Here is a 19,768-nt window from a genome sequence, read left to right as displayed (position 1 = left end):
TAATTTCAGAAGATAATGCTTTGAAATTAGAACTCAATCCCAAGAAGAAATTTGAAAGAAACTCAATCACGTGGAGGTTAAAGAACATCCTCCTAAAAGACGAATGGGTAAAACAGGAAATTAGAGAAGGATTAAAAAGCTTAGTGGAAACTAATGCAAATGAAGATACAACCCTTCAAAATCTTTAGTATACAGCAAAAGCAGACCTAAGAGGGAAAGTACATTGCAATATACTTCTCCTTCAAAAAACTGGAAAACACTTATACACAAGCTAACCTTGCACCTAATTGAACTGGAGAAAGAACAGAAAATAAAACCTACACAGAGCAGAAGAAGAGAGAATAAAGATTTGAGAAGAACTCAATGAAATAAGGACCAGAAGAACTATAGAACAGATCAACAAAGTGAGGAGTTGGTTCTTTGAAAGAATTAATAAGATAAACCCCAAGCCAGCCTTATTAAAAAGAAAAAAGACTCAAATTAATAAACTCATGAATGAAAGAGCAGAGATCACAATCAATACCAAGGAAATAAAAATGAGTTTAAAAACGGATTACGAGCAGCTATACACCAACAAATTAGGCAATCTGGAAATGCTTTCTCTGCATCTATGGAGAGGATCATATGGTTCTTGTTTTGTTCTCTTGTTGATATGATCTATCACATTGATTGCTTTAGGAGTGTTGAACCAGCCTTGTACTTCCTAATGTATGGTTGGATCCTACTGGCTAGTATCTTGTTGAGAATTTTAGCATGAGTGTTCATCAGGGATATTGGTCTATAATTCTCCTGTTTGGTGGGGTCTTTGTCTGGTTTTGGAATAAGGTAATTCTGGCCTCATAGAACGAGTTTGGAAGTATTCCATCTCTTTCTATCTTTCTGAACAGCTTTAGGAGAATAGGTATGGTTTCTTCTTTAAATGTTTGATAGAATTCCCCTGGGCAGCCATCTGGCTCTGGACTTTTGTGTCTTCGGAGGTTTTTGTTGACTGCTTCAATTTCCTCCCTGGTTATCAGCCTGTTCAGGTTTTTTATTTCTTCCTGTTCCAGTTTCCATAGTTTGTGATTTTCCAGAAATGGGTCTAATTCTAAGAATTAGAAGATTAGATTGATTAGATTAGATTAGAATTAGATTGCCTAATTTATTGGCATAGAGCTTCCCATAATCCGTTTTTAAAATCGTTTGTATTTCCTTGGTATTGGTGGTGATCTCTCCTTTTTCATTCCTGATTTTATTGAGTCTTTCTTCTTTTTAATAAAGCTGGATAATGGTTTATCTATCTTATTAATTCTTTTAAAGAATCAACTCCTGGTTTTGTTGATCTATTCCACATTTCTTCTGGTCTCTATTTCATTGAATTCTGCTCGAATCTTTATTAACTCTCTTCTTCTGTTGGGTGTAGGATCTATTTGCTGTTCTTTCTCGAGTTCCTTTAGGTGCAAGGTTACCTTTGGTTTTGATTTCTTTCCAGTTTTTAGATGGATGCTTGTATTGTGATATATTTCCCCTACAGGACTGCTTTTGCTATTTCCCAAAGATTTTGAACGGTTGTATCTTCATTCTCATTAGTTTCCATGATTCTTTTAAATTCTTCTCTAATTTCCTGGTTGACTCTTTCATCTTTTGGCAGGATGGTCTTAAACCTCCACAAGTTTGAATTTCTTCCAAACATCTTGTGGTTTAGTTCTAGTTTCAAAGCATTATGGTCTGAAAATATGCAGGGGATAATCCCAATCCTTTTGGTATCCATTAAGACCTGATTTGTGACCCAGTATGTGGTCTATTATGGAGAAAATTCCATGTGCCCCTGAGTAGAATGTGTATTCAGTTGTATTTGGATGTAAAGTTCTGTAAATATCTGTGAAATCCATCTGGTCCAGTGTATCATTTAATGCTCTTATTTCTTTGGAGATGTTGTGCTTAGAATATCCGTCAATCACAGAGAGTGCTGTGTTCAAGTCTCCTAGTATAAGTGTATTATTAGCGAAGTATATCTTACCTTTGGTTATTAATTGATTGATGTACGTGGCAGCTCCCATATTAGGGGCATAAATATTCAGGATTGTTAGGTCCTTTTGTTGGACAGATCCTTTAAGTATGATATAGTGTCCCTCTTCATCTCTTACTACAGTCTTCGGGATAAACTTTATCTGACATAAGGATGGCTACCCCTGCATTCCTTTGAGAACCATTTGAATGGTAAATGGTTCTCCAACTTTTTATCTTCAGGCTGTAGGTGTCCTTAGGTCTAAAATGAGTCTCTTATAGATGGCAAATAGATGGGTCTTGCTATTTTAACCAGTCTGAAACCCTGCACCTTTTCATGGGGTCATTAAGCTCATACACGTTCAGATTTACTATTGAAAAATATGAATTTAGTGTCATGATACCTACTCAGTCCCTGTTTCTTGTCATTTGCTGCTTTAAGGATTTCCTCTTTATCTTTGGAATTTGCAAGTTTCACAATTAAGTGTCGGGGTGTTGAACAGTTTTTATTGATTTTAGTGGGGGAATCTCTCTATTTCCTGGATTTGAATGCCTGTTTCCCTTCCCAGATTAGGAAAATTTTCAGGTATGATTTGTTCAAATACATATTCTGGCCCTCTGGCCCTTTTGGCGTTCTCGGGAACCCCAATTAAATGTAGATTTTTCTTTCTGAGGTTGTCCTTTATTTCTCTTAACCTATCCTCATGATCTTTCAATTGTTTTTCTTTTTCCTCAGTTTCCCTCCTTGCCATCAACTTGTCTGCTATGTCACTCACTCGTTTTTCTCCCTCATTAACCCTCATCATTAGGACCTCTAGCTTGGATTGCATCTCATTTAATGGTTTTTAATTTCTGCCTGATTAGATCTAAATTCTGCAGTCATGAAGTCTCTTGAGTCCTTTATGCTTTTTTCTAGAGCCACCAGTAGCTTTATAATTGTGCTTCTGAATTGGCTTTCTGCCATTGAATTGTAATCCAAATTTTGTAAGTCTGTGGGAGAGAGGACTGTTTCTGATTCTTTCTTTTGAGGTGAGATTTTCCTTCTAGTCATTTTGCTCAGTGCAGAGTGGCCAAAAACAAGTTTTACTGGGAAAAGGAGAAAAAGAGAGAAGAGAAAAAAGAAAGAAAAATAAAAAAAAAGAAAAAGAAAGAAAAAAGGGGGGGGAAGCAAACAAAACAAAAAACAAGGGGGAGTATCCTCTGATTCTATATATTATAAATCCCTCGACTTCCCCTGGAACTTTCCAGTGCTCTTTGGTCAGTAACTTGTTTTTCCCCTGTCTTTCTAGCTGGTCTTTTGGTGGAAGGGCCTGCTGTGTTGATTGTCAGGTGTGAGCACCTGGGGGAGCTACTCAGCCCCCTGCCTGGCGCAGGGCTCAGTGGGAGTTGTTTATCCTGTGAGGCCACTGTGAGGCTCAGTGGGAGTTGTTTATCCTGTGAGGCCCCAGGAGGAACAACACCACCGGTGGCGGCCAGCTCTCCAGCCCTAGAGTCAGCTCCAGCAGTAACTACCACAGCTCTCAGTCTGCAGGGGCCTGGGTGCTCCGGGAGTGGGGGCGCCAATCTGCACAGCTCGGAGCCGCCCAGTCACCGGAGCGTCCTGGCTGTCCCTCCGGGCCTCTGCCTGTCCCAAGGGGAGTGACGGATCCTGGGCTGTGTCCCCTGGCGCCCTGGGTTCTGGCGCCTGCGCTGCTGGATTTGTGCTCCTAGGCCGCAGCAGCTCCCTCTGGGTGAAGCCGCCACCTGAGCTGTTCCCAAAGCCCCGCTAGTAGCGCACTGCAGCCCTTTAGGGAGCTCAGCCGCAGTGTGTGGTGTACTCCCCACCAGGGCGCAGGTCCTCTGTTCATGCCCTCGGGAGCCTGAGGGCATCCCCACCCCTCCTGGGATCCTGCTCCAACTCCCTGGGAGCGCTTTCTGCCCAGGAAGATTGATGAAGCTACTGCATCTCCCGGACGGGGCTTTCCTGTCCTGCGGGCGCTCGCCCCGCGGCCTTAGCCTGGCTCCTCGAGAGGCCCTTCCTTCTTGGATGCTTTTTCTTTCTTTCTTTCTTTTTTTTTTCCCGTCTTCCTACCTTGATAGGAGCATAAACTCTTCTCACTGTAGCATTCCAGCTGTTCTCTCTTTAAATCTCAGGCCAAATCCTTAGGTTTTCAGGATGATTTGAAAGTTGTCTAGGTAATTTGGTGGGGACGGATGACTTGGGGACCCTACTCTTCCGCCATCTTGCCCCTCCTCCCCCAGTACTATAGTGTCTTTATGATCACACCTTTGTAGTACAACTTGAAATCCGGCATTGTGATGCCCTCGGCCCTGGTTTTCTTTTACAGTATTCCCCTGGCTATTCGAGGTCCTTTCTAATTTCACACAAATCTTAAGGTGATTTGTTCCAGCTCTGAAGAAAGTCCATGGTATTTTGATAGGCATTGCATTGAACATGTAAATTGCCCTGGGTGGCGGCCCTGGGGGCCACTCAGGCTGCGGCTCAGACGGTGGATCTGCACGGAGGGGTTGCACGTTGCAGGAGCGAGATTCCAGCATTGCAGGCACCAGATCCCAAGGCGCCGGGGTACACAGCCCAGGTTCCAGCACTCACCTTGGGACAGGCAGAAGCTGGGAGGAGACAGGACAGCAAGGACTCTCCTACCACCGAGCACTGCTGAGCTGTGCAGATCGGCACTCCCCGCCCCGGAGCATCCAGCCCCCTGCAGACTGGGAGATTATGGTAGTTACTGCAGGAGCTGACTCCAGGGCTGGAGACCTGTCCGCTGCCACTATTGTTGTTCCTCCTGGTGTCACCTTGTGCCAGGGACTGAGTTGAGCCGCTAGGGAGCAGAGGCCTCACGTGATATACAGCTCTCACTGAACCGTGTACCTGGCAGGCGCAGGGCAGCTCCTTGAGTTGCACACATCTGAGAATCAGTACAGCAGGTCCCTCCCCCAGAAGACCAGCTCAAAGGACAGGGGAGGAGCAAGTTCTTAATCAGGCAGCACTGGAAAGCTCCAGCAGAAGTCGAGGGACTTAAAGTATATAGAATAAGAGGATACCCCTCTTTGTTTTTTGTTTTCTTTGTTTCTTTGTTTCCCCACACTTTTTTTTCCTTTTTCCTTCCTTTTTCCAGTACAACTTGGTTTTAGCTATTCTGCACTGAGCAAAATGACTAGAAGGAAAAACTCACAACAAAAGAAAGAATCAGAAAGAGTTCTCTCCCATAGAGTTACAGAATGTAGATTACAATTTGATGTCAGAAAGACAATTCAGAAGCACAATTATAAAGCTACTGGTGGCTCTGGAAAAAAGCATAAAGGACTCACTTCATGACTGCAGAATTTAGATCTAATCAGGCCATATTAAAATCAAATGAGAGGGCAGCCCCAGTGGCTCAGAGGTTTAGTGCCTGCCTTTAGCCCAGGGCCTGATCCTGGAGACGGGGGATTGAGTCCCATGTCAGGCTCCCTGCATGGAGCCTGCTTCTCCCTCTGCCTGTGTCTCTGCCTCTCTGTGTGTGTGTGTCTCTCACGCATAAATAAATAAAATCTTTAAAAATAAATAAATAAAATCAAATGAGAATGCAATCCAAAATGGAGGTCCTAACGAAGAGGGTTAATGAGGGAGAACAACGAGTGAGTGACATAGAAGACAAGTTGATGGTAAGGAAGGTAGCTGAGGAAAAAAGAGAAAAAGAATTAAAAGATCATGAAGAAAAGTTAATGGAAATACACGACAGGCTCAGAAGGAAAAATCTAACTTTAATTGGGATTCCCGAAGGCGCCAAAAGGGCCAGAGGGCCAGAAAGTGTGTTTCAACAATCCTAGCTGAGAACGTTCCTAACTTGGGGAGGGAAACAGGCATTCAGATCCAGGAGATAGAGAGATCCCCACAAAAATCAATAAAAACCGTTCAACACCCCAACATTTAATAGTGAAACTTGCAAATTCCAAAGATAAAGAGAAGATCCTTAAAGCAGCAAGAGACAAGAATTCCATAACCTTTATGGGGAGAAGTATCAGGTTAACAGCAGACCTCTCCACAGAGACCTGGCAGGCCAGAAAGGGCTAGCAGGATATATTCAGGGTCCTAAATGAGAAGAACATGCAGCCAAGAATACTTTATCCAGCAATGCTCTTATTCAGAATAGGAGAGATAAAGAGCTTCCAAGATAGGCAGAAACTGAAAGAATATATGACCACCAAACCAGCTCTGCGAGAAATATTAAGGGGGACCCTGTAAAAGAGGAAGTCTAAGGAAACAATCCACAAAAACAAGGACTGAATAGGTATCATGATGACACTAAATTCATATCTTTCAATAGTAACTCTGAACGTGAATGAGCTTAATGACCCCATCAAAAGGCGCAGGGTTTCAGACTGGATAAAAAAGCAGGACCCATCTATTCGCTGTCTACAAGAGACTCATTTTAGATACAAGGACACCTACAGCCTGAAAACAAAAGGTTGGAAAACAATTTACCATTCAAATGGTCCTCAAAAGAAAGCATGGGTAGCCATCCTTACATCAGATAAACTATAGTTTATCCTGAAGACTGTACTGAGAGATGAAGAGGGACAGTATATCATACTTAAAGGATCTATCCAACAAGAGGACTTAACAATTATCAATATTTATGCTCCGTATGTGGGAGGAGCCAAGTAAATCAATCAATTAATAACCAAAGTTAAGACCTACTTAGACAATAATACACTGAAAATTGTTGACTTGAATGTAGCGCTTTCTACAATCGACAGGTCTTCTAAGCACAACATCTCCAAAGAAACAAGAGCTTTAAATGATACATTGGACCAGATGGATTTCACAGATATTTACAAAACTTTACATCCAAATGCAACTGAAAATACATTCTTCTCAAGTGCACATGGAACTTTCTCCAAAATAGACCACATACTGGGTCACAAATCACGTCTTAATAAATACTGAAAGATTGGGATTGTCCCCTGCATATTTTCAGCCCATAATGCTTTGAAATTAGAACTGAATCACAAGAAGAAGTTTTGAAGGATTTCAAATATGTGGAAGTTAAGGACCATCCTGCTAAAAGATGAAAGAGTCAACCAGGAAATTAGAGAAGAATTAAAAAGATTCATGGAAACTAATGAGAATGAAGATACAACCATTCAAAATCTTTGGGATACAGCAAAAGCAGTGCTGAGGGGAAATACATCACAATACAAGCATCCATCCAAAAACTGGAAAGAACTCAAATACAAAAGCTAACCTTGTACCTAAAGGAGCAGGAGAAAAAACAGCAAATAGATCCTACACCCAGCAGAAGAAGAGAGTTAATAAAGATTCGAGCAGAATTCAATGAAACAGAGACCAGAAGAACTGTGGAACAGATTAAAAAAACCAGGAGTTGGTTCTTTGAAAGAATTAATAAGACAGATAAACCATTAGCTACCCTTATTAAAAAGAAAAAAGAAAAGACTCAAATTAATAAAATCATGAATGAGAAAGGAGAGATCACCAACACCAAGGAAACACAAACGATTTTAAAAACATATTATGAGCAGCTATACACCAATAAATTAGGCAATCTAGAAGAAATGGACGTATTTCTGGAAAATCACAAACTACCAAAACTGGAACAGGAAGAAATAGAAAACCTGAACAGGCCAATAAACGGAAGAAATTGAAGCAGTCATCAAAAACCCCCCAAGACACAAAAGTCCAGAGCCAGATGGTTTCCCAGGGGAATTCTATCAAACGTTTAAGGAACAAACCACACCTATTTTACTAAAGCTGTTCGGAAAGATAGAAAGAGATGGAATACTTCCAAACTTGTTCTATGAGGCCAGCATCACCTTAATTCCAAAACCAGACAAAGACCCCACCAAAAAGGAGAATTATAGACCAAATTCCCTGATGAACGTGGATGCAAAAATTCTCAACAAGATACTAGCCAATAGGATCCAACAGTACATTAAGAAAATTATTCACCATGACCAAGTAGGATTTATCCCCGGGACACAAGGCTGGTTCAACACCCGTAAAACAATCAATGTGATTCATCATATCAGCAAGAGAAAAACCAAGAACCATATAATCCTCTCATTAGATGCAGAGAAGGCATTTGACAAAATACAGCATCCATTCCTGATCAAACTCTTCAGAGCGTAGGGATAGAGGGAACATTCCTCAACATCTTAAAAGCCATCTATGAAAATCCCACAGCAAATATCATTCTCAATGGGGAAGCACTGGGAGCCTTTCCCCTAAGATCAGGAACAAGACAGGTATGTCCACTCTCACTACTGCTATTCAACATAGTACTAGAAGTCCTAGCCTCAGGAATCAGGTAACAACAAAAATAAATAAATAAATAAAAGGCATTCACATTGGCAAAGAAGAAGTCAAACTCTCCCTTTTGAAGATAACATAATACTCTACATAGAAAACCCAAAAGACTCCACCCCAAGATTGCTAGAACTCATAAAGCAATTCGGCAGTGTGACAGGATACAAAATCAATGCCCAGAAGTCAGTGGCATTTCTATACGCTAAAAATGAGACTGAAGAAAGAGAAATTAGGGAGTCAATCCCATTTACAATTGCACCCAAAAGCATAAGATACCTAGGAATAAACCTAACCAAAGATGTAAAGGATCTATACCCTAAAAACTACAGAACACTTCTGAAAGAAATTGAGGAAGACACAAAGAGATGGAAAAATATTCCATGCTCATGGATTTGCAGAATTAATGTTGTGAAAATGTCAATGCTACCGAGGGCAATTTACACATTTAATGCAATCCCTATCAAAATACCATGGTCTTTCTTCAGAGAGTTGGAACAAATAATTAAGATTTGTGTGGAATCAGACAAGACCCCGAATAGCCAGGGGATTATTAAAAAATAAAACCATAGCTGGGGGGATTGGGATCACAATGCCAGATTTCAGGTTGTCCTACCAAGCTGTGGTCATCAAGACAGTGTGGTACTGGCACAAAAGCAGACACATAAATCAAAAGAACAGAATAGAGAATCCAGAAGTGGACCCTCAACTTTACAGTCAACTAATATTCGACAAAGGAGGAAAGACTATCCACTGGAAAAAACACAGTCTCTTCAATAAATGGTGCTCGGAAAATTGGACATTCACATGCAGAAGAATGAAACTGGACCATTCTCTTATACCATACACAAAGATAAACTCAAAATGGATGAAAGATCTACATGTAAGACAAGAATCCATCAAAATCCTAGAGGAGAACACAGGCAACACCCTTTTTGTACTTGGCCACAGTAACTTCTTGCAAGATACATCCATGAAGGCAAGAGAAACAAAAGCAAAAATAAACTATTGGGATTTCATCAAGATAAGTACCTTTTGCACAGCAAAAGAAACAGTCGACGAAACTAAAAGACAACCTACAGAATGGGAGAAGATATTTGCAAATGACTTATCAGATAAAGTGCTAGTATCCATGATCTATAAAGAACTTATTCGGGCATCCCGGGTGGCTCAGCGGTTTAGCGCTGCCTTCACTCCAGGGCAGGATCCTGGAGACCCAGGATCGAGTCCCACATCGGGGTCCCTGCATGGAGCCTGCTTTTCCCTCTGCCTGTATCTCTGCCTCTCTCTCTCTCTCTCTCAAGAATAAATAAATAAAATATTTAAAAAATTATTTAAAAAAAAGAACTTACTCAACTCAACAGCAAAGAAACAAACAATCCAATCATGAAATGGGCAAAAGACATGAAAAGAAATCTCACAGAGGAAGACATAGACATGGCCAACAAGCACATGAGAAAATGCTCTGCATCACTTGCCATCAGGGAAATACAAATCAAAACTGCAATGAGATACCACCTTACACCAGTGAGAGTGGGGAAAAACAACAAGTTGGAAACAACAAATGTTCGAGAGGATGTGGAGAAAGGGGAACTCTCTTGCACTGTTGGTGGCAATGTGAACTGGTGCAGCCACTCTGGATAACTGCGTGGAGGTTCCTCAAAGAGTTAAAAATAATCTGCCCTACGACCCAGTAATTACACTGCTGGGGATTTACCCCAAAGATACAGATACAGTTAAACGCCGGAACACCTGCACCCTGATGTTTATAGCAGCAATGTCCACAATAGCCAAACTGTGGAAGGAGCCTTGGTGTCCATCAAAAGATGAATGGATAAAGAAGATGTGCTATATGTATACAATGGAATATTACTCAGCCATTAGAAACGACAAATTCCCACCGTTTTCTTCGACGTGGATCGAACTGGATGGTATTATGCTGAATGAAATAAGTCAATCGGAGAAGGACAAACATTATATGCTCTCATTCATTTGGGGAATATAAAAAATAGTGAAAGGGGGGATCCCTGGGTGGCGCAGCGGTTTGGCGCCTGCCTTTGGCCCAGGGCGCGATCCTGGAGACCCGGGATCGAATCCCACGTCGGGCTCCCGGTGCATGGAGCCTGCTTCTCCCTCTGCCTGTGTCTCTGCCTGTCTCTCTCTCTCTCTCTCTCTGTGACTATCATAAATAAATAAAAGTTAAAAAAAATAGTGAAAGGGAATAAAGGGGAAAGGAGAAAAAATGAGTGGGAAATTTCAGAAAGGGAGTCAGAACATGAGAGACTCCTAACTCTGGGAAACGAACAAGGGGTGGTGGAAATGGAGGTGGGCGGGGGGCGGGGTGACTGGGTGACAGGCAATGAGGGGAGCACTTGACGGGATGAGCACTGGGTGTTATGCTATATGTTGGCAAATTGGACTCCAATAAAAAAATTAGAAAAAAAATAAAGACCGTATAGTACTGGCACAAAAACAGACATATAAATCAATGGAACAGAATAGAAAACCCAGAAATGGGCCCTCAAGTCCATGGTCAACTAATATTCGACAAAGAAGGAAAGACTATCCACTGGGAAAAGGACAGTGTTTTCAATAAATCGTGCTGGGGAAATTGGACTGCCACTTGCAAAAGAATGAAACTAGACCATTCTCTTACACCAGACACAAAAATAAGCTCAAAATGGATGAAAGATCTAAATGTGAGACAAGAATCCATCAAAATGCTAGAGGAGAACACAGGCAACACCCTTGTTGAACTTGGCCACAGCAACTTCTTGCAAGATACATCTATAAATGCAAGGGAAACAAAAGCAAAAATGAACTATTGGGACTTAAGAGAAAAAGCTTCTTCACACCAAAAGAAACAGTCAACAAAAACTAAAAGACAATCCAGAGAATGGGATAAGATATTTGTAAATGATGTATCAGATAAAGGGCTAGTATCCAAGATCTATAAAAACTTATTAAACCCAACACCCAAGAAACAAACAATCCAATTATGAAATGGCAAAAGATGAACAGAAATTTCACCAAAGAAGACATAGACATGGCCAACAAGCATATGAGAAAATGCTCTGCATCACTGGCCATCAGGGAAATAAAAATCAAAACCACAATGAGATACCACCTCACACCAGTGAGAAATGTGAAAATTAACAAGACAGGACACAACAAATGTTGGAGAGGATGTGGAGAAAGGGCAACCCTCTTGCACTGTTCGTGGGAATGTGAACTGGAACAGCCACTCTGAAAAATTGTGTGGATGTTCCTCAAAGAGTTTAAAATAGAGCTACTCTAAAACCCAGCAATTGCACGACCCCAAAGATACAGATGCAGTGAAAAGCTGAGACACCTGCACCTCAATGTTCATAGCAGCAATGTCCACAATAGCCAAACTGTGGAAGGAGCATGGGTGTCCATCGAAAGATGAATGGATAAAGAAGATGTAGTATATATATGCAATGGAATATTACTCAGCCATTAGAAACAATGAATACTATTTCCTTTGATGTGGATGGAACTGGAAGGTATTATGCTGAGTGAATTAAGTCAATCGGAGAAGGACAATCATTGTATGGTTTCACTCATACAGGGAACATAAAAATAGTGAAAGGGATTATAGGGGAAAGGAGAGAAAAATGAGTGGGGAAAATTAGAGAGGGTGTCAAACCATGAGACTCCTAAATATGGGAAACGAACAAGGGGAGGTGGGCGGGGGCATGGGGTGACTGGTTGATGGGCACTGAGGGGGACACTTGACAGGATGAGCAATGGTTGTTATACTATATGTTGGCAAATCGAACTCCAATAAAATATATATACATTAAAAAAATAGAAGCAACTGTAGCAAAGTTCAACGACTGTAAAGAAACTCATATAAATGCCATCTGCTAACTGGTGCTCCTGATCTTAGGGAATTTATATATAGCAATAATATTCTGTTCAGTCACAATTTAATTGAATTGAAAAAAGTTTTTTCTAAATGAAATGCTAAATTAAAGTATCTTATGCAATTTTATTTTATTTTATTTATTTATTTATTTATTTATTTATTTATTTATTTATTTATTTAATGATAGTCACACAGAGAGAGAGAGAGGCAGAGACACAGGCAGAGGGAGAAGCAGGCTCCATGCACCGGGAGCCCGATGTGGGATTCGATCCCGGGTCTCCAGGATCGCGCCCTGGGCCAAAGGCAGGCGCCAAACCACTGCGCCATCCAGGGATCCCTCTTATGCAATTTTATTCTCATTCTTCAATCCAGAGAATGGCAATCTTTACCATAAAAGGCAACATAGTACACATTTTAGACTGTGCAGGGCATACCTGTCACAATACCAAATTCTGGTATTAAAGCATGAAATCAGCTAAAGACCACGTGTAAACAAATGAGTATGGCTGTGTTGCCAAAAACTTTACTTACAAAAACATGTTTTAGATCAGCAGACCATACTTTACAACCCCTGCTCATAACAGGTGTTAACTCTGATTTCTTTTTAATCTGAGTAATTTTGAATGAATAGACTTCAATAAGCTACGTATATCAGCATTACCTAGAGAGCTTTTTCAAACACAAATGTTTAGACACTATGCCGTTTTATACCTCATGAATCAGAATTATAGGTTCATGTAAGTAATCAAACAGAGATCCCTCACAATGTTTTCAGAATATGAAATTTTTCTGCTACTTGATTCCAATCAACATGTTTATCAAATCCCTATGTCAAGTTATATACCATAAGTAAGAAAGAATAAAATGATTGCCATTTTCATTGTTAGATCATGCCCCATGTGGGGAAAAAGGCAGATATTAACAAGTAACAGATCATGATTTTACTTTTGTTTCTTGTAAAAGACCCACTGAGTCTGAGTATTCAAAGAAGAGATTACAGTGGCTCAAACATTCAAAGTCTCTTTCTTAGAAGAGATACACTTAACTTACACCGTAAACACAGTCAACATAGTATCAGTAAAAATAGCTTCCTTATATACTAGATGTTCTGAGTGATTTTCACTTACTAACTCATTTAGTATCTAGTCAGGGAAAGAACCCAATAAAGAAAGGTATGGGTGACATGGAAAAAGAATACAGTATTCCTAAGTGACATCTGACATGAGTGGGTCAAATGATGTTTAGCATGAGTGTAAGCAACATAAAAATAAAATTGGAGCAGCCAAATAAGGCCAGAATGCAGTAGTCAATAAAAGGCAAAATTTAAATTTCATGCAATAAATAATAGAGCGAATATAGATTGATCTTGTCAGGCTACTGAAAAAAACATATGTTCTTTGGACCCTGGGTGGGTCCGCAGTTGGGCACCTGCCTTGGCGTCAGGGCGTGGTCCTGGAGTTCCAGGATCAAGTCCCACATCGGGTGATCCCTGCATGGAGCCTATTTCTCTCTCTGCCTGTGTCTCTGCCTCTTTCTCTGTCTCTCTCATGATTACATAAATAAAATCTTAAAAAAAAAACAACAACAACCATATTCTAGGCAAACAAACATATACCACCATCAATAACAAAAAAAAAAACTCTTCACCAGCTACAATAAGGAATGGGAAAATATAAAAGTATGAGGGAATATAGTTCTTACTGATATTGATGTAAAGCCAGAACATGAGAAATATTAGAAATTTACAAAGAAAAAAATACTCAAGAATGCAAGAGAAAAAATACTTCTTTACCAACAGAAGTACAATTTCATAAAATTAAGAAACCTGTACTTTTGTTACATTATTCTGATAAATACAAATTTGTAATCCTATTGGTTTATTAACTATTTGTTTAAAGAGTATCAAGTACTACTATACAACACATAATTCTAAAAACACTGTTTCCTCCCTTCTCCTCAAGAACCAAATTTTCGTAGGTATTATTACCTTAGTTTTCTCTTTGCACTATTAAACACCATAAAGCCAGGATTACTTGCTTGTCTGCATAAATGATATCCTTAGACCCCTAGCTTTGAGCAATCAGAAAACCAGCTTACATTCCTTCTCAGGCACTACCCTTTTCTCTTCCAATTTTATCATATATACCTCCTTTCTCTACTTCTAGGTGCCACTAAGAAGAGATTCTTAGAAAACTTTTAAAATAATTTCCATATCCCACACTGGCCACCTAGGTTATACTTTCCCCTGGCTTCCTCACTAACTCACCTTGGTAGTTCTGATACAGAAGTTCTTCCTCTACTATCCATGGTTCCTTTCCTTCTTCCAACTTGAAGATCACTGCTGGCTTTTTAATGAGATACCCTGTAAAGGGAAAAGACACAAAAATGGTCCCAAGCCACACTGGCAACAGCAGTTCTAACGGACAGCAGTTCTAACAGAGAGGAGGGAGAGGCTCCAGAGCCACCCCTTGAGGAGGATATGAGAATACACACATTCATCCTTGTGCTCAAAACACATTAACAACCCCAGATTCCTGAAGCTAAAGTCTCAACAGTATTAACTACCAAAGATCAAACATTTTGGTATCTAAGAAGTAAAAGGCATGCTCTATAAAAGATTTGACATGACAACTGCTTACCAACGGAGACAAAGTTATGATAGTTCTCCAGCATCACATCCCTGTACAGGGTCCTCTGATCTGGGTCCAGATGCTGCCACTCCTCCTGGGAGAAGTCCACAGTCACATCCCCAAAAGACAGTGACCCCTAAAACAGCAAATTTCTGCTCAGTCTGATGTGGTCAGAAGCAGAGTGGCATAGGAAATACAGAAATTAATTCTTCCCAGGTTCACTGTTGAGAATTTATGTTACAATGTGCCTACAACCTGATTTTGTATTGGGTTTTGAAGAAGAAAGAAAAATAAAAGAACATCCTTCTTATTTTAATTTATTAATGCACTATGCCTTGAAATGTCCTGGGTGTTGTGAATACTAAGAAGAGTAAAACACTGTTCTTGTTCTCCAGGAAGTTAAATATTACACAAATACAAAACAGTCCAAAACTGAAAATAAGGTATTACTAGAACATATTAAAATATGTAAAAAGTAGGGATCCCTGGGTGGCGCAGCGGTTTGGCGCCTGCCTTTGGCCCAGGGCGTGATCCTGGAGACCCGGGATCGAATCCTACGTCGGGCTCCCGGTGCATGAAGCCTGCTTCTCCCTCTGCCTTTGTCTCTGCCTCTCTCTCTCTCTCTCTCTCTCTGTGTGACTATCATAAATAAATAAAAAAATTTTTTTTTAAAATATGTAAAAAGTAAAGAAAAAATGTAAAAAGTTTACTAAAATTAGAAAAGAAAAACTATTTTGTATCACAACTTTTGCTTAAAGAAGAGTTAATGTTGTAGAGCTTGACGTGTGATGGATAAATGTTCTTTATATTTATGAGGCAATACAGCATAACCAAAATACTGAAGGCATTAAAAACACATGAGTTGACTTAGGTTCTGCCCCAGGATGTAAGAAGCAAGGAAGAAAATCATTCTCATTCCTACAATGAAAATGAGCCAAACTCACCTCAAATTTACAACTTTTTCCTAACTTACAGGAAAGGCAAGGTCACAAAGCACCCAAGTGCCCCAAATCTAGGAAGAGACAATACCTGCAGGAATTCCCCAGAATAGGGGGAATGTTAATTAATGAAAACAGAGTGTGAGCTGACATAACAGTGTGAAACCCCTTCAGACCACAGACATGGAGGAGACTTGCACCTTTTTACAGGCATTTTCTTTTCTTCTTCTTCTTTTTTTAAAGATTTACTTATTTATTTTGGAGAGAAGAGGAGAGGCAGAGGGAGAGTGAGTCTCAAGCAGATTCTGAACTGAGCACAGAGCTCCATGCAGGGCTCACTCTCACAGCCATGAGATTACGACCTGAGCTAAAACCAAGAGTAGGACATTCAACTGAATGCACTAGCTAGGCATCCTTTTACAGGCTTTTTCTCTGCAAACCGCACTGGGCACTTATGCTATTCCTGGGGGAAGGGTAGGATGATGCACTGAGTCTCCAACTATAGCTGCGCAGGGAGGTGGGGAGAACCAAGTCCTTGGTCCTTGTGGAAAACCAAGAAGGCCACATCCCCCACAACCCAAGTACACAGGGCAGACCTAACACTGAGGTTGTAATGGAGTAAGAGAACACATTCTGTCTATGACTTCTCACCACCAAGCTAAGAAGCTAGGAATAACAAGTACCAATAAAATACTGCTGACAAAAAGGCAGGAGAAAAATAAAAGCATGCAAAGAGACCCTCTTTGAGACACAGAGCAAAGAGAACCCTTAAAACTCAGAAATGAACAAACTTAACTCTGGTAAATGAACCTGTATTCTAAAACACAAGGTATCACTATAAAATTTGAAGCCTATGCAGTATTAAGAGTAGTAACAGAAACAGTAACTCTCAAATCTTGCCTAACTCCTAACTTGTTAAATTCGAACCGCTAGACTAAAGGCCTACCAGGAAAGTCATGCCCATTTCCAGCAATTAAATCTAGTTACCACAGTTTAGAGTCTGACACAAGACAAACACTTCAACAGAAAGTTTACAAAGCATATGAAAAGGAAAGAAACTAACAAGTTACTACCAAGATACTAAGTAATCATCAGATAAAAAAATCAGATAGGACACAGAAATGGAAACTAACAGAATTTTAATCAGTTACAACTAATATGTTAAAGATTCTAAGGTATGTTAAGACTGAAAAGGTATACAAAATGCAAAATCAAGTGGGTAATTTCAGCAGAGAGAACCAAATGGAAATCTAGGAATGAGAACACAGTAATAGATGAGAAACTTCTTCAACGAAATGATCAGCAGTCAACAGCAGTAAACACAGTTAAGGAAACAATCAATGAACTTGAAGATGGGTCAAAAGAAATTACCCAAACTGAAACTCAAAGATAAAAATTGAAAAACAAAACAGAACATTAAAAAGCTGTGAAAAACAATCAAAAGTTCTGGCACATGCATAACTGGAACCCGGGGGGGGGGGGGGGGTGGGGGGGAGGGGATGGGACAAAAGAAACACTTTAAGAAACAGTGTCTTAAAATTTCTCACTGGGGCGCCTGGGTGGTTCAGTCACTTAAGCATTTGACTCTTGATTTCGGCTTAGATTGTGATCTCAGGGTGTGAGATCAAGCCCCACATCAGGCTCCCCACTCTGCGGGGAGTTTGCTTGAGATATTCGTTCTTCTCCCTCAGTCCATCCCCCACCAAAAACAAAAAGATAAAACTCAAAAAAAGAAAAAATTCTTGCAGTTAATGATAGAGAACAAAAAATCCAAGAAGCTCAACAATACGAAGTAGCATAAATGTTTCCCAAAAGCATAAAGACACACAGCATATTAAAACTATTAGAGAAAGATAGAGAATGAGAATTCTGAATGCAGCCAGTGAACAAGGAAATATTACAAAAAGGAATAAAGATACAATTAAAGCAGACTTTTCATAAGCAACCCATACACACTAGAACACAATAAAGTAACATACCAAAATGTTAAAATAATTGTCGGTTATAATCACAGCATAAAAGGAGCAGTTTGAAAAGCACCTGGGTATATTTCAAGATTTACTGACTATTTTTGGGATGTGTGCAAGAAGTACTGGGATCTATAAAAGCCTTCCCTTGAAACAAAGGAGATGGAAGAAGGCAATATTTTTCTTGCCCTCTCAAAGCCTAGCCGGATACTTATAGGAGCCAATGTGAATGCTCTCCATCTACCTTTCAAGCACAATGTGCCTCACCCTAGTGCTCCCCTGAAGACCTGCCCTATTTTTTAAAAAGATTTTATTTATTCATGAGACAGAGAGAGAGAGAGAGAGAGAGAGAGAGGTAGAGACACAGGCAGAGGAAGAAGCAGGCTCCATGCAGGGAGCCCGACATGGGACTGGATCCTGGGTCTCCAGGATCAGGCCCTGGGATGAAGGTGGCGCTAAGCTGCTGAGCCCCAGGCTTCCCCTAGACCTGCCCCATTTAACCCATCCTAGAAGGTGCTTCTCCAAAGCAGCTCCTACCCCACCATAGTTTGTGGGCAGCTCCAGCAAGAAAAGTGCCTCTTTAAAGTGACTGAGGAGGGGAGCTAACCCTAAACACCAATGTGCCTAGAACTCATGCAGCCAAGACTCTCATTTGGCCATACAGGAAGCAAGTGCCACCCATTAGTGCACCCAAGCTGTCCTAGTAGCTAAGTACAGACAACCGGGTGGAGAGCAAGATCTGCACCCAGTGTGCATGCAGCAGACAAAATGTTTTTTTTTTTTTTTTTTTTACAAAATGGGTCATTACAGGTACCTGGGCTGCGAGTAAGATACATCTACCAGCATGCCCACAGCAATCATGGCTCAGCAACAATACAACATCCTGAAGTATCTAGTTCTAGTGACCAAGGGGACCACACTACAGGAAAGAGGACCCCTTCTACACAAGCCAAGTACTTCCAAGACCAGGATACATAGCTGACTTACATAATACACAGAAACAAACAGAGAGGTAGACAAAATGAGGAGACAGAGGAATATGTTCAGAACAAGACAAAACCACAGAAAAAGAGCTAATCAAAATAAACATAAGCAATATGTCAGATAGAGTGCAAAGTAAGGGCCATAAAAATATTGGGAGAAGAGTGGATGAAGTGACTGAAAACTTCAACAGACAGACATAAAATACAGAGAAGAACCAAGTGGAGCTGAAGAACATAAAATGAAAAATACACTAGAATACTCCAACAGATTACAGGATGCAGAAGAATGGATCAGTAATCTTGAAGACAGTAATGGTAAACAATCAGGCTAAACAGCAAAAAGGAAAAACTACATTAAAAAATGTGGATAGGGGATCCCTGCGTGGTTCAGTGGTTTCGCACCTGCCCTCAGCCCAGGGCGTGATCCTGGAGTCCTGGATCAAGTCCCACATCGGGCTCCCTATGTGGAGCCTGCTTCTCCCTCTGCCTGTGTATGTACCTCTCTCTCTGTGTGTCTCTCATGAATAAATAAATAAAATCTTAAAAAAAAAGACGAGGATAGGTTAAAAGACCTCTGTGACATCATCAAGCTAAGTGTCATTTGGATTATAGGGGTACTAAAAGAAAAAAGACATAAGGAAACAGAAGAATTAACCATTGAAAAAACCCCTAATCTGGAGAAGTAAAGATATGTAGGTCCACGATGCAGAGAGGACCTCAAACAAGATGAACTCAAGGAGGCTCACACCAATACACATAATAAAAACAAACAAGAATAAAGATAAAGAGAGATCTTAAAAGCAGCAAGAGAAAAGAGGTTATACAAAAGGGAAACTCCATAAGGCCATCAGCTGATTTTTCAGCAGAAACTTTACAGGCCACAAGAGAGTGGTGTGATATGGTCAAAGTGCTGTAAGGAAAAAAAAAAAAAAACCTACGGCAAAGAATATTCTACCCATAAAGGCTATCACTCAGGATTGAAAGAGGTAATGTCCCAAAGTTAAAGGAGTTCATCAAACAAGCTTTAAAAGAAATGTTAAAAAGACTCTTTTAAGTGGAAAGAAA

General features: G+C 40.4%; 2 protein-coding genes across 2 annotated transcripts in view; both read right to left on the bottom strand.

Moving 5' to 3' along the window:
- Positions 1-19,768, bottom strand: part of LOC112660872 (zinc finger protein 260-like) — a 42,927-nt gene that overhangs the window by 11,554 nt on the left and 11,605 nt on the right. Inside the window, exon 2 of the mRNA XM_025448582.3 lies at positions 14,452-14,547. The gene's annotated coding sequence lies outside the window, so the exon portion shown is untranslated. The remainder of the gene's footprint in view (positions 1-14,451; positions 14,548-19,768) is intronic.
- The window catches only part of LOC112660871 (zinc finger protein 33B-like), a 102,777-nt gene that overhangs the window by 71,472 nt on the left and 11,537 nt on the right, over positions 1-19,768 (bottom strand). The window contains 2 exon segments of the mRNA XM_025448581.3: positions 14,452-14,547; positions 14,825-14,951. Of these exon segments, the coding sequence (XP_025304366.3) occupies positions 14,452-14,547; positions 14,825-14,951 (223 nt within the window).

This window comes from Canis lupus, chromosome 4, assembly GCF_003254725.2.
Source record: "Canis lupus dingo isolate Sandy chromosome 4, ASM325472v2, whole genome shotgun sequence".
Classification (NCBI taxonomy): Eukaryota; Metazoa; Chordata; class Mammalia; order Carnivora; family Canidae; genus Canis; species Canis lupus.
This window is presented reverse-complemented; position numbering and strand designations above follow the sequence as displayed.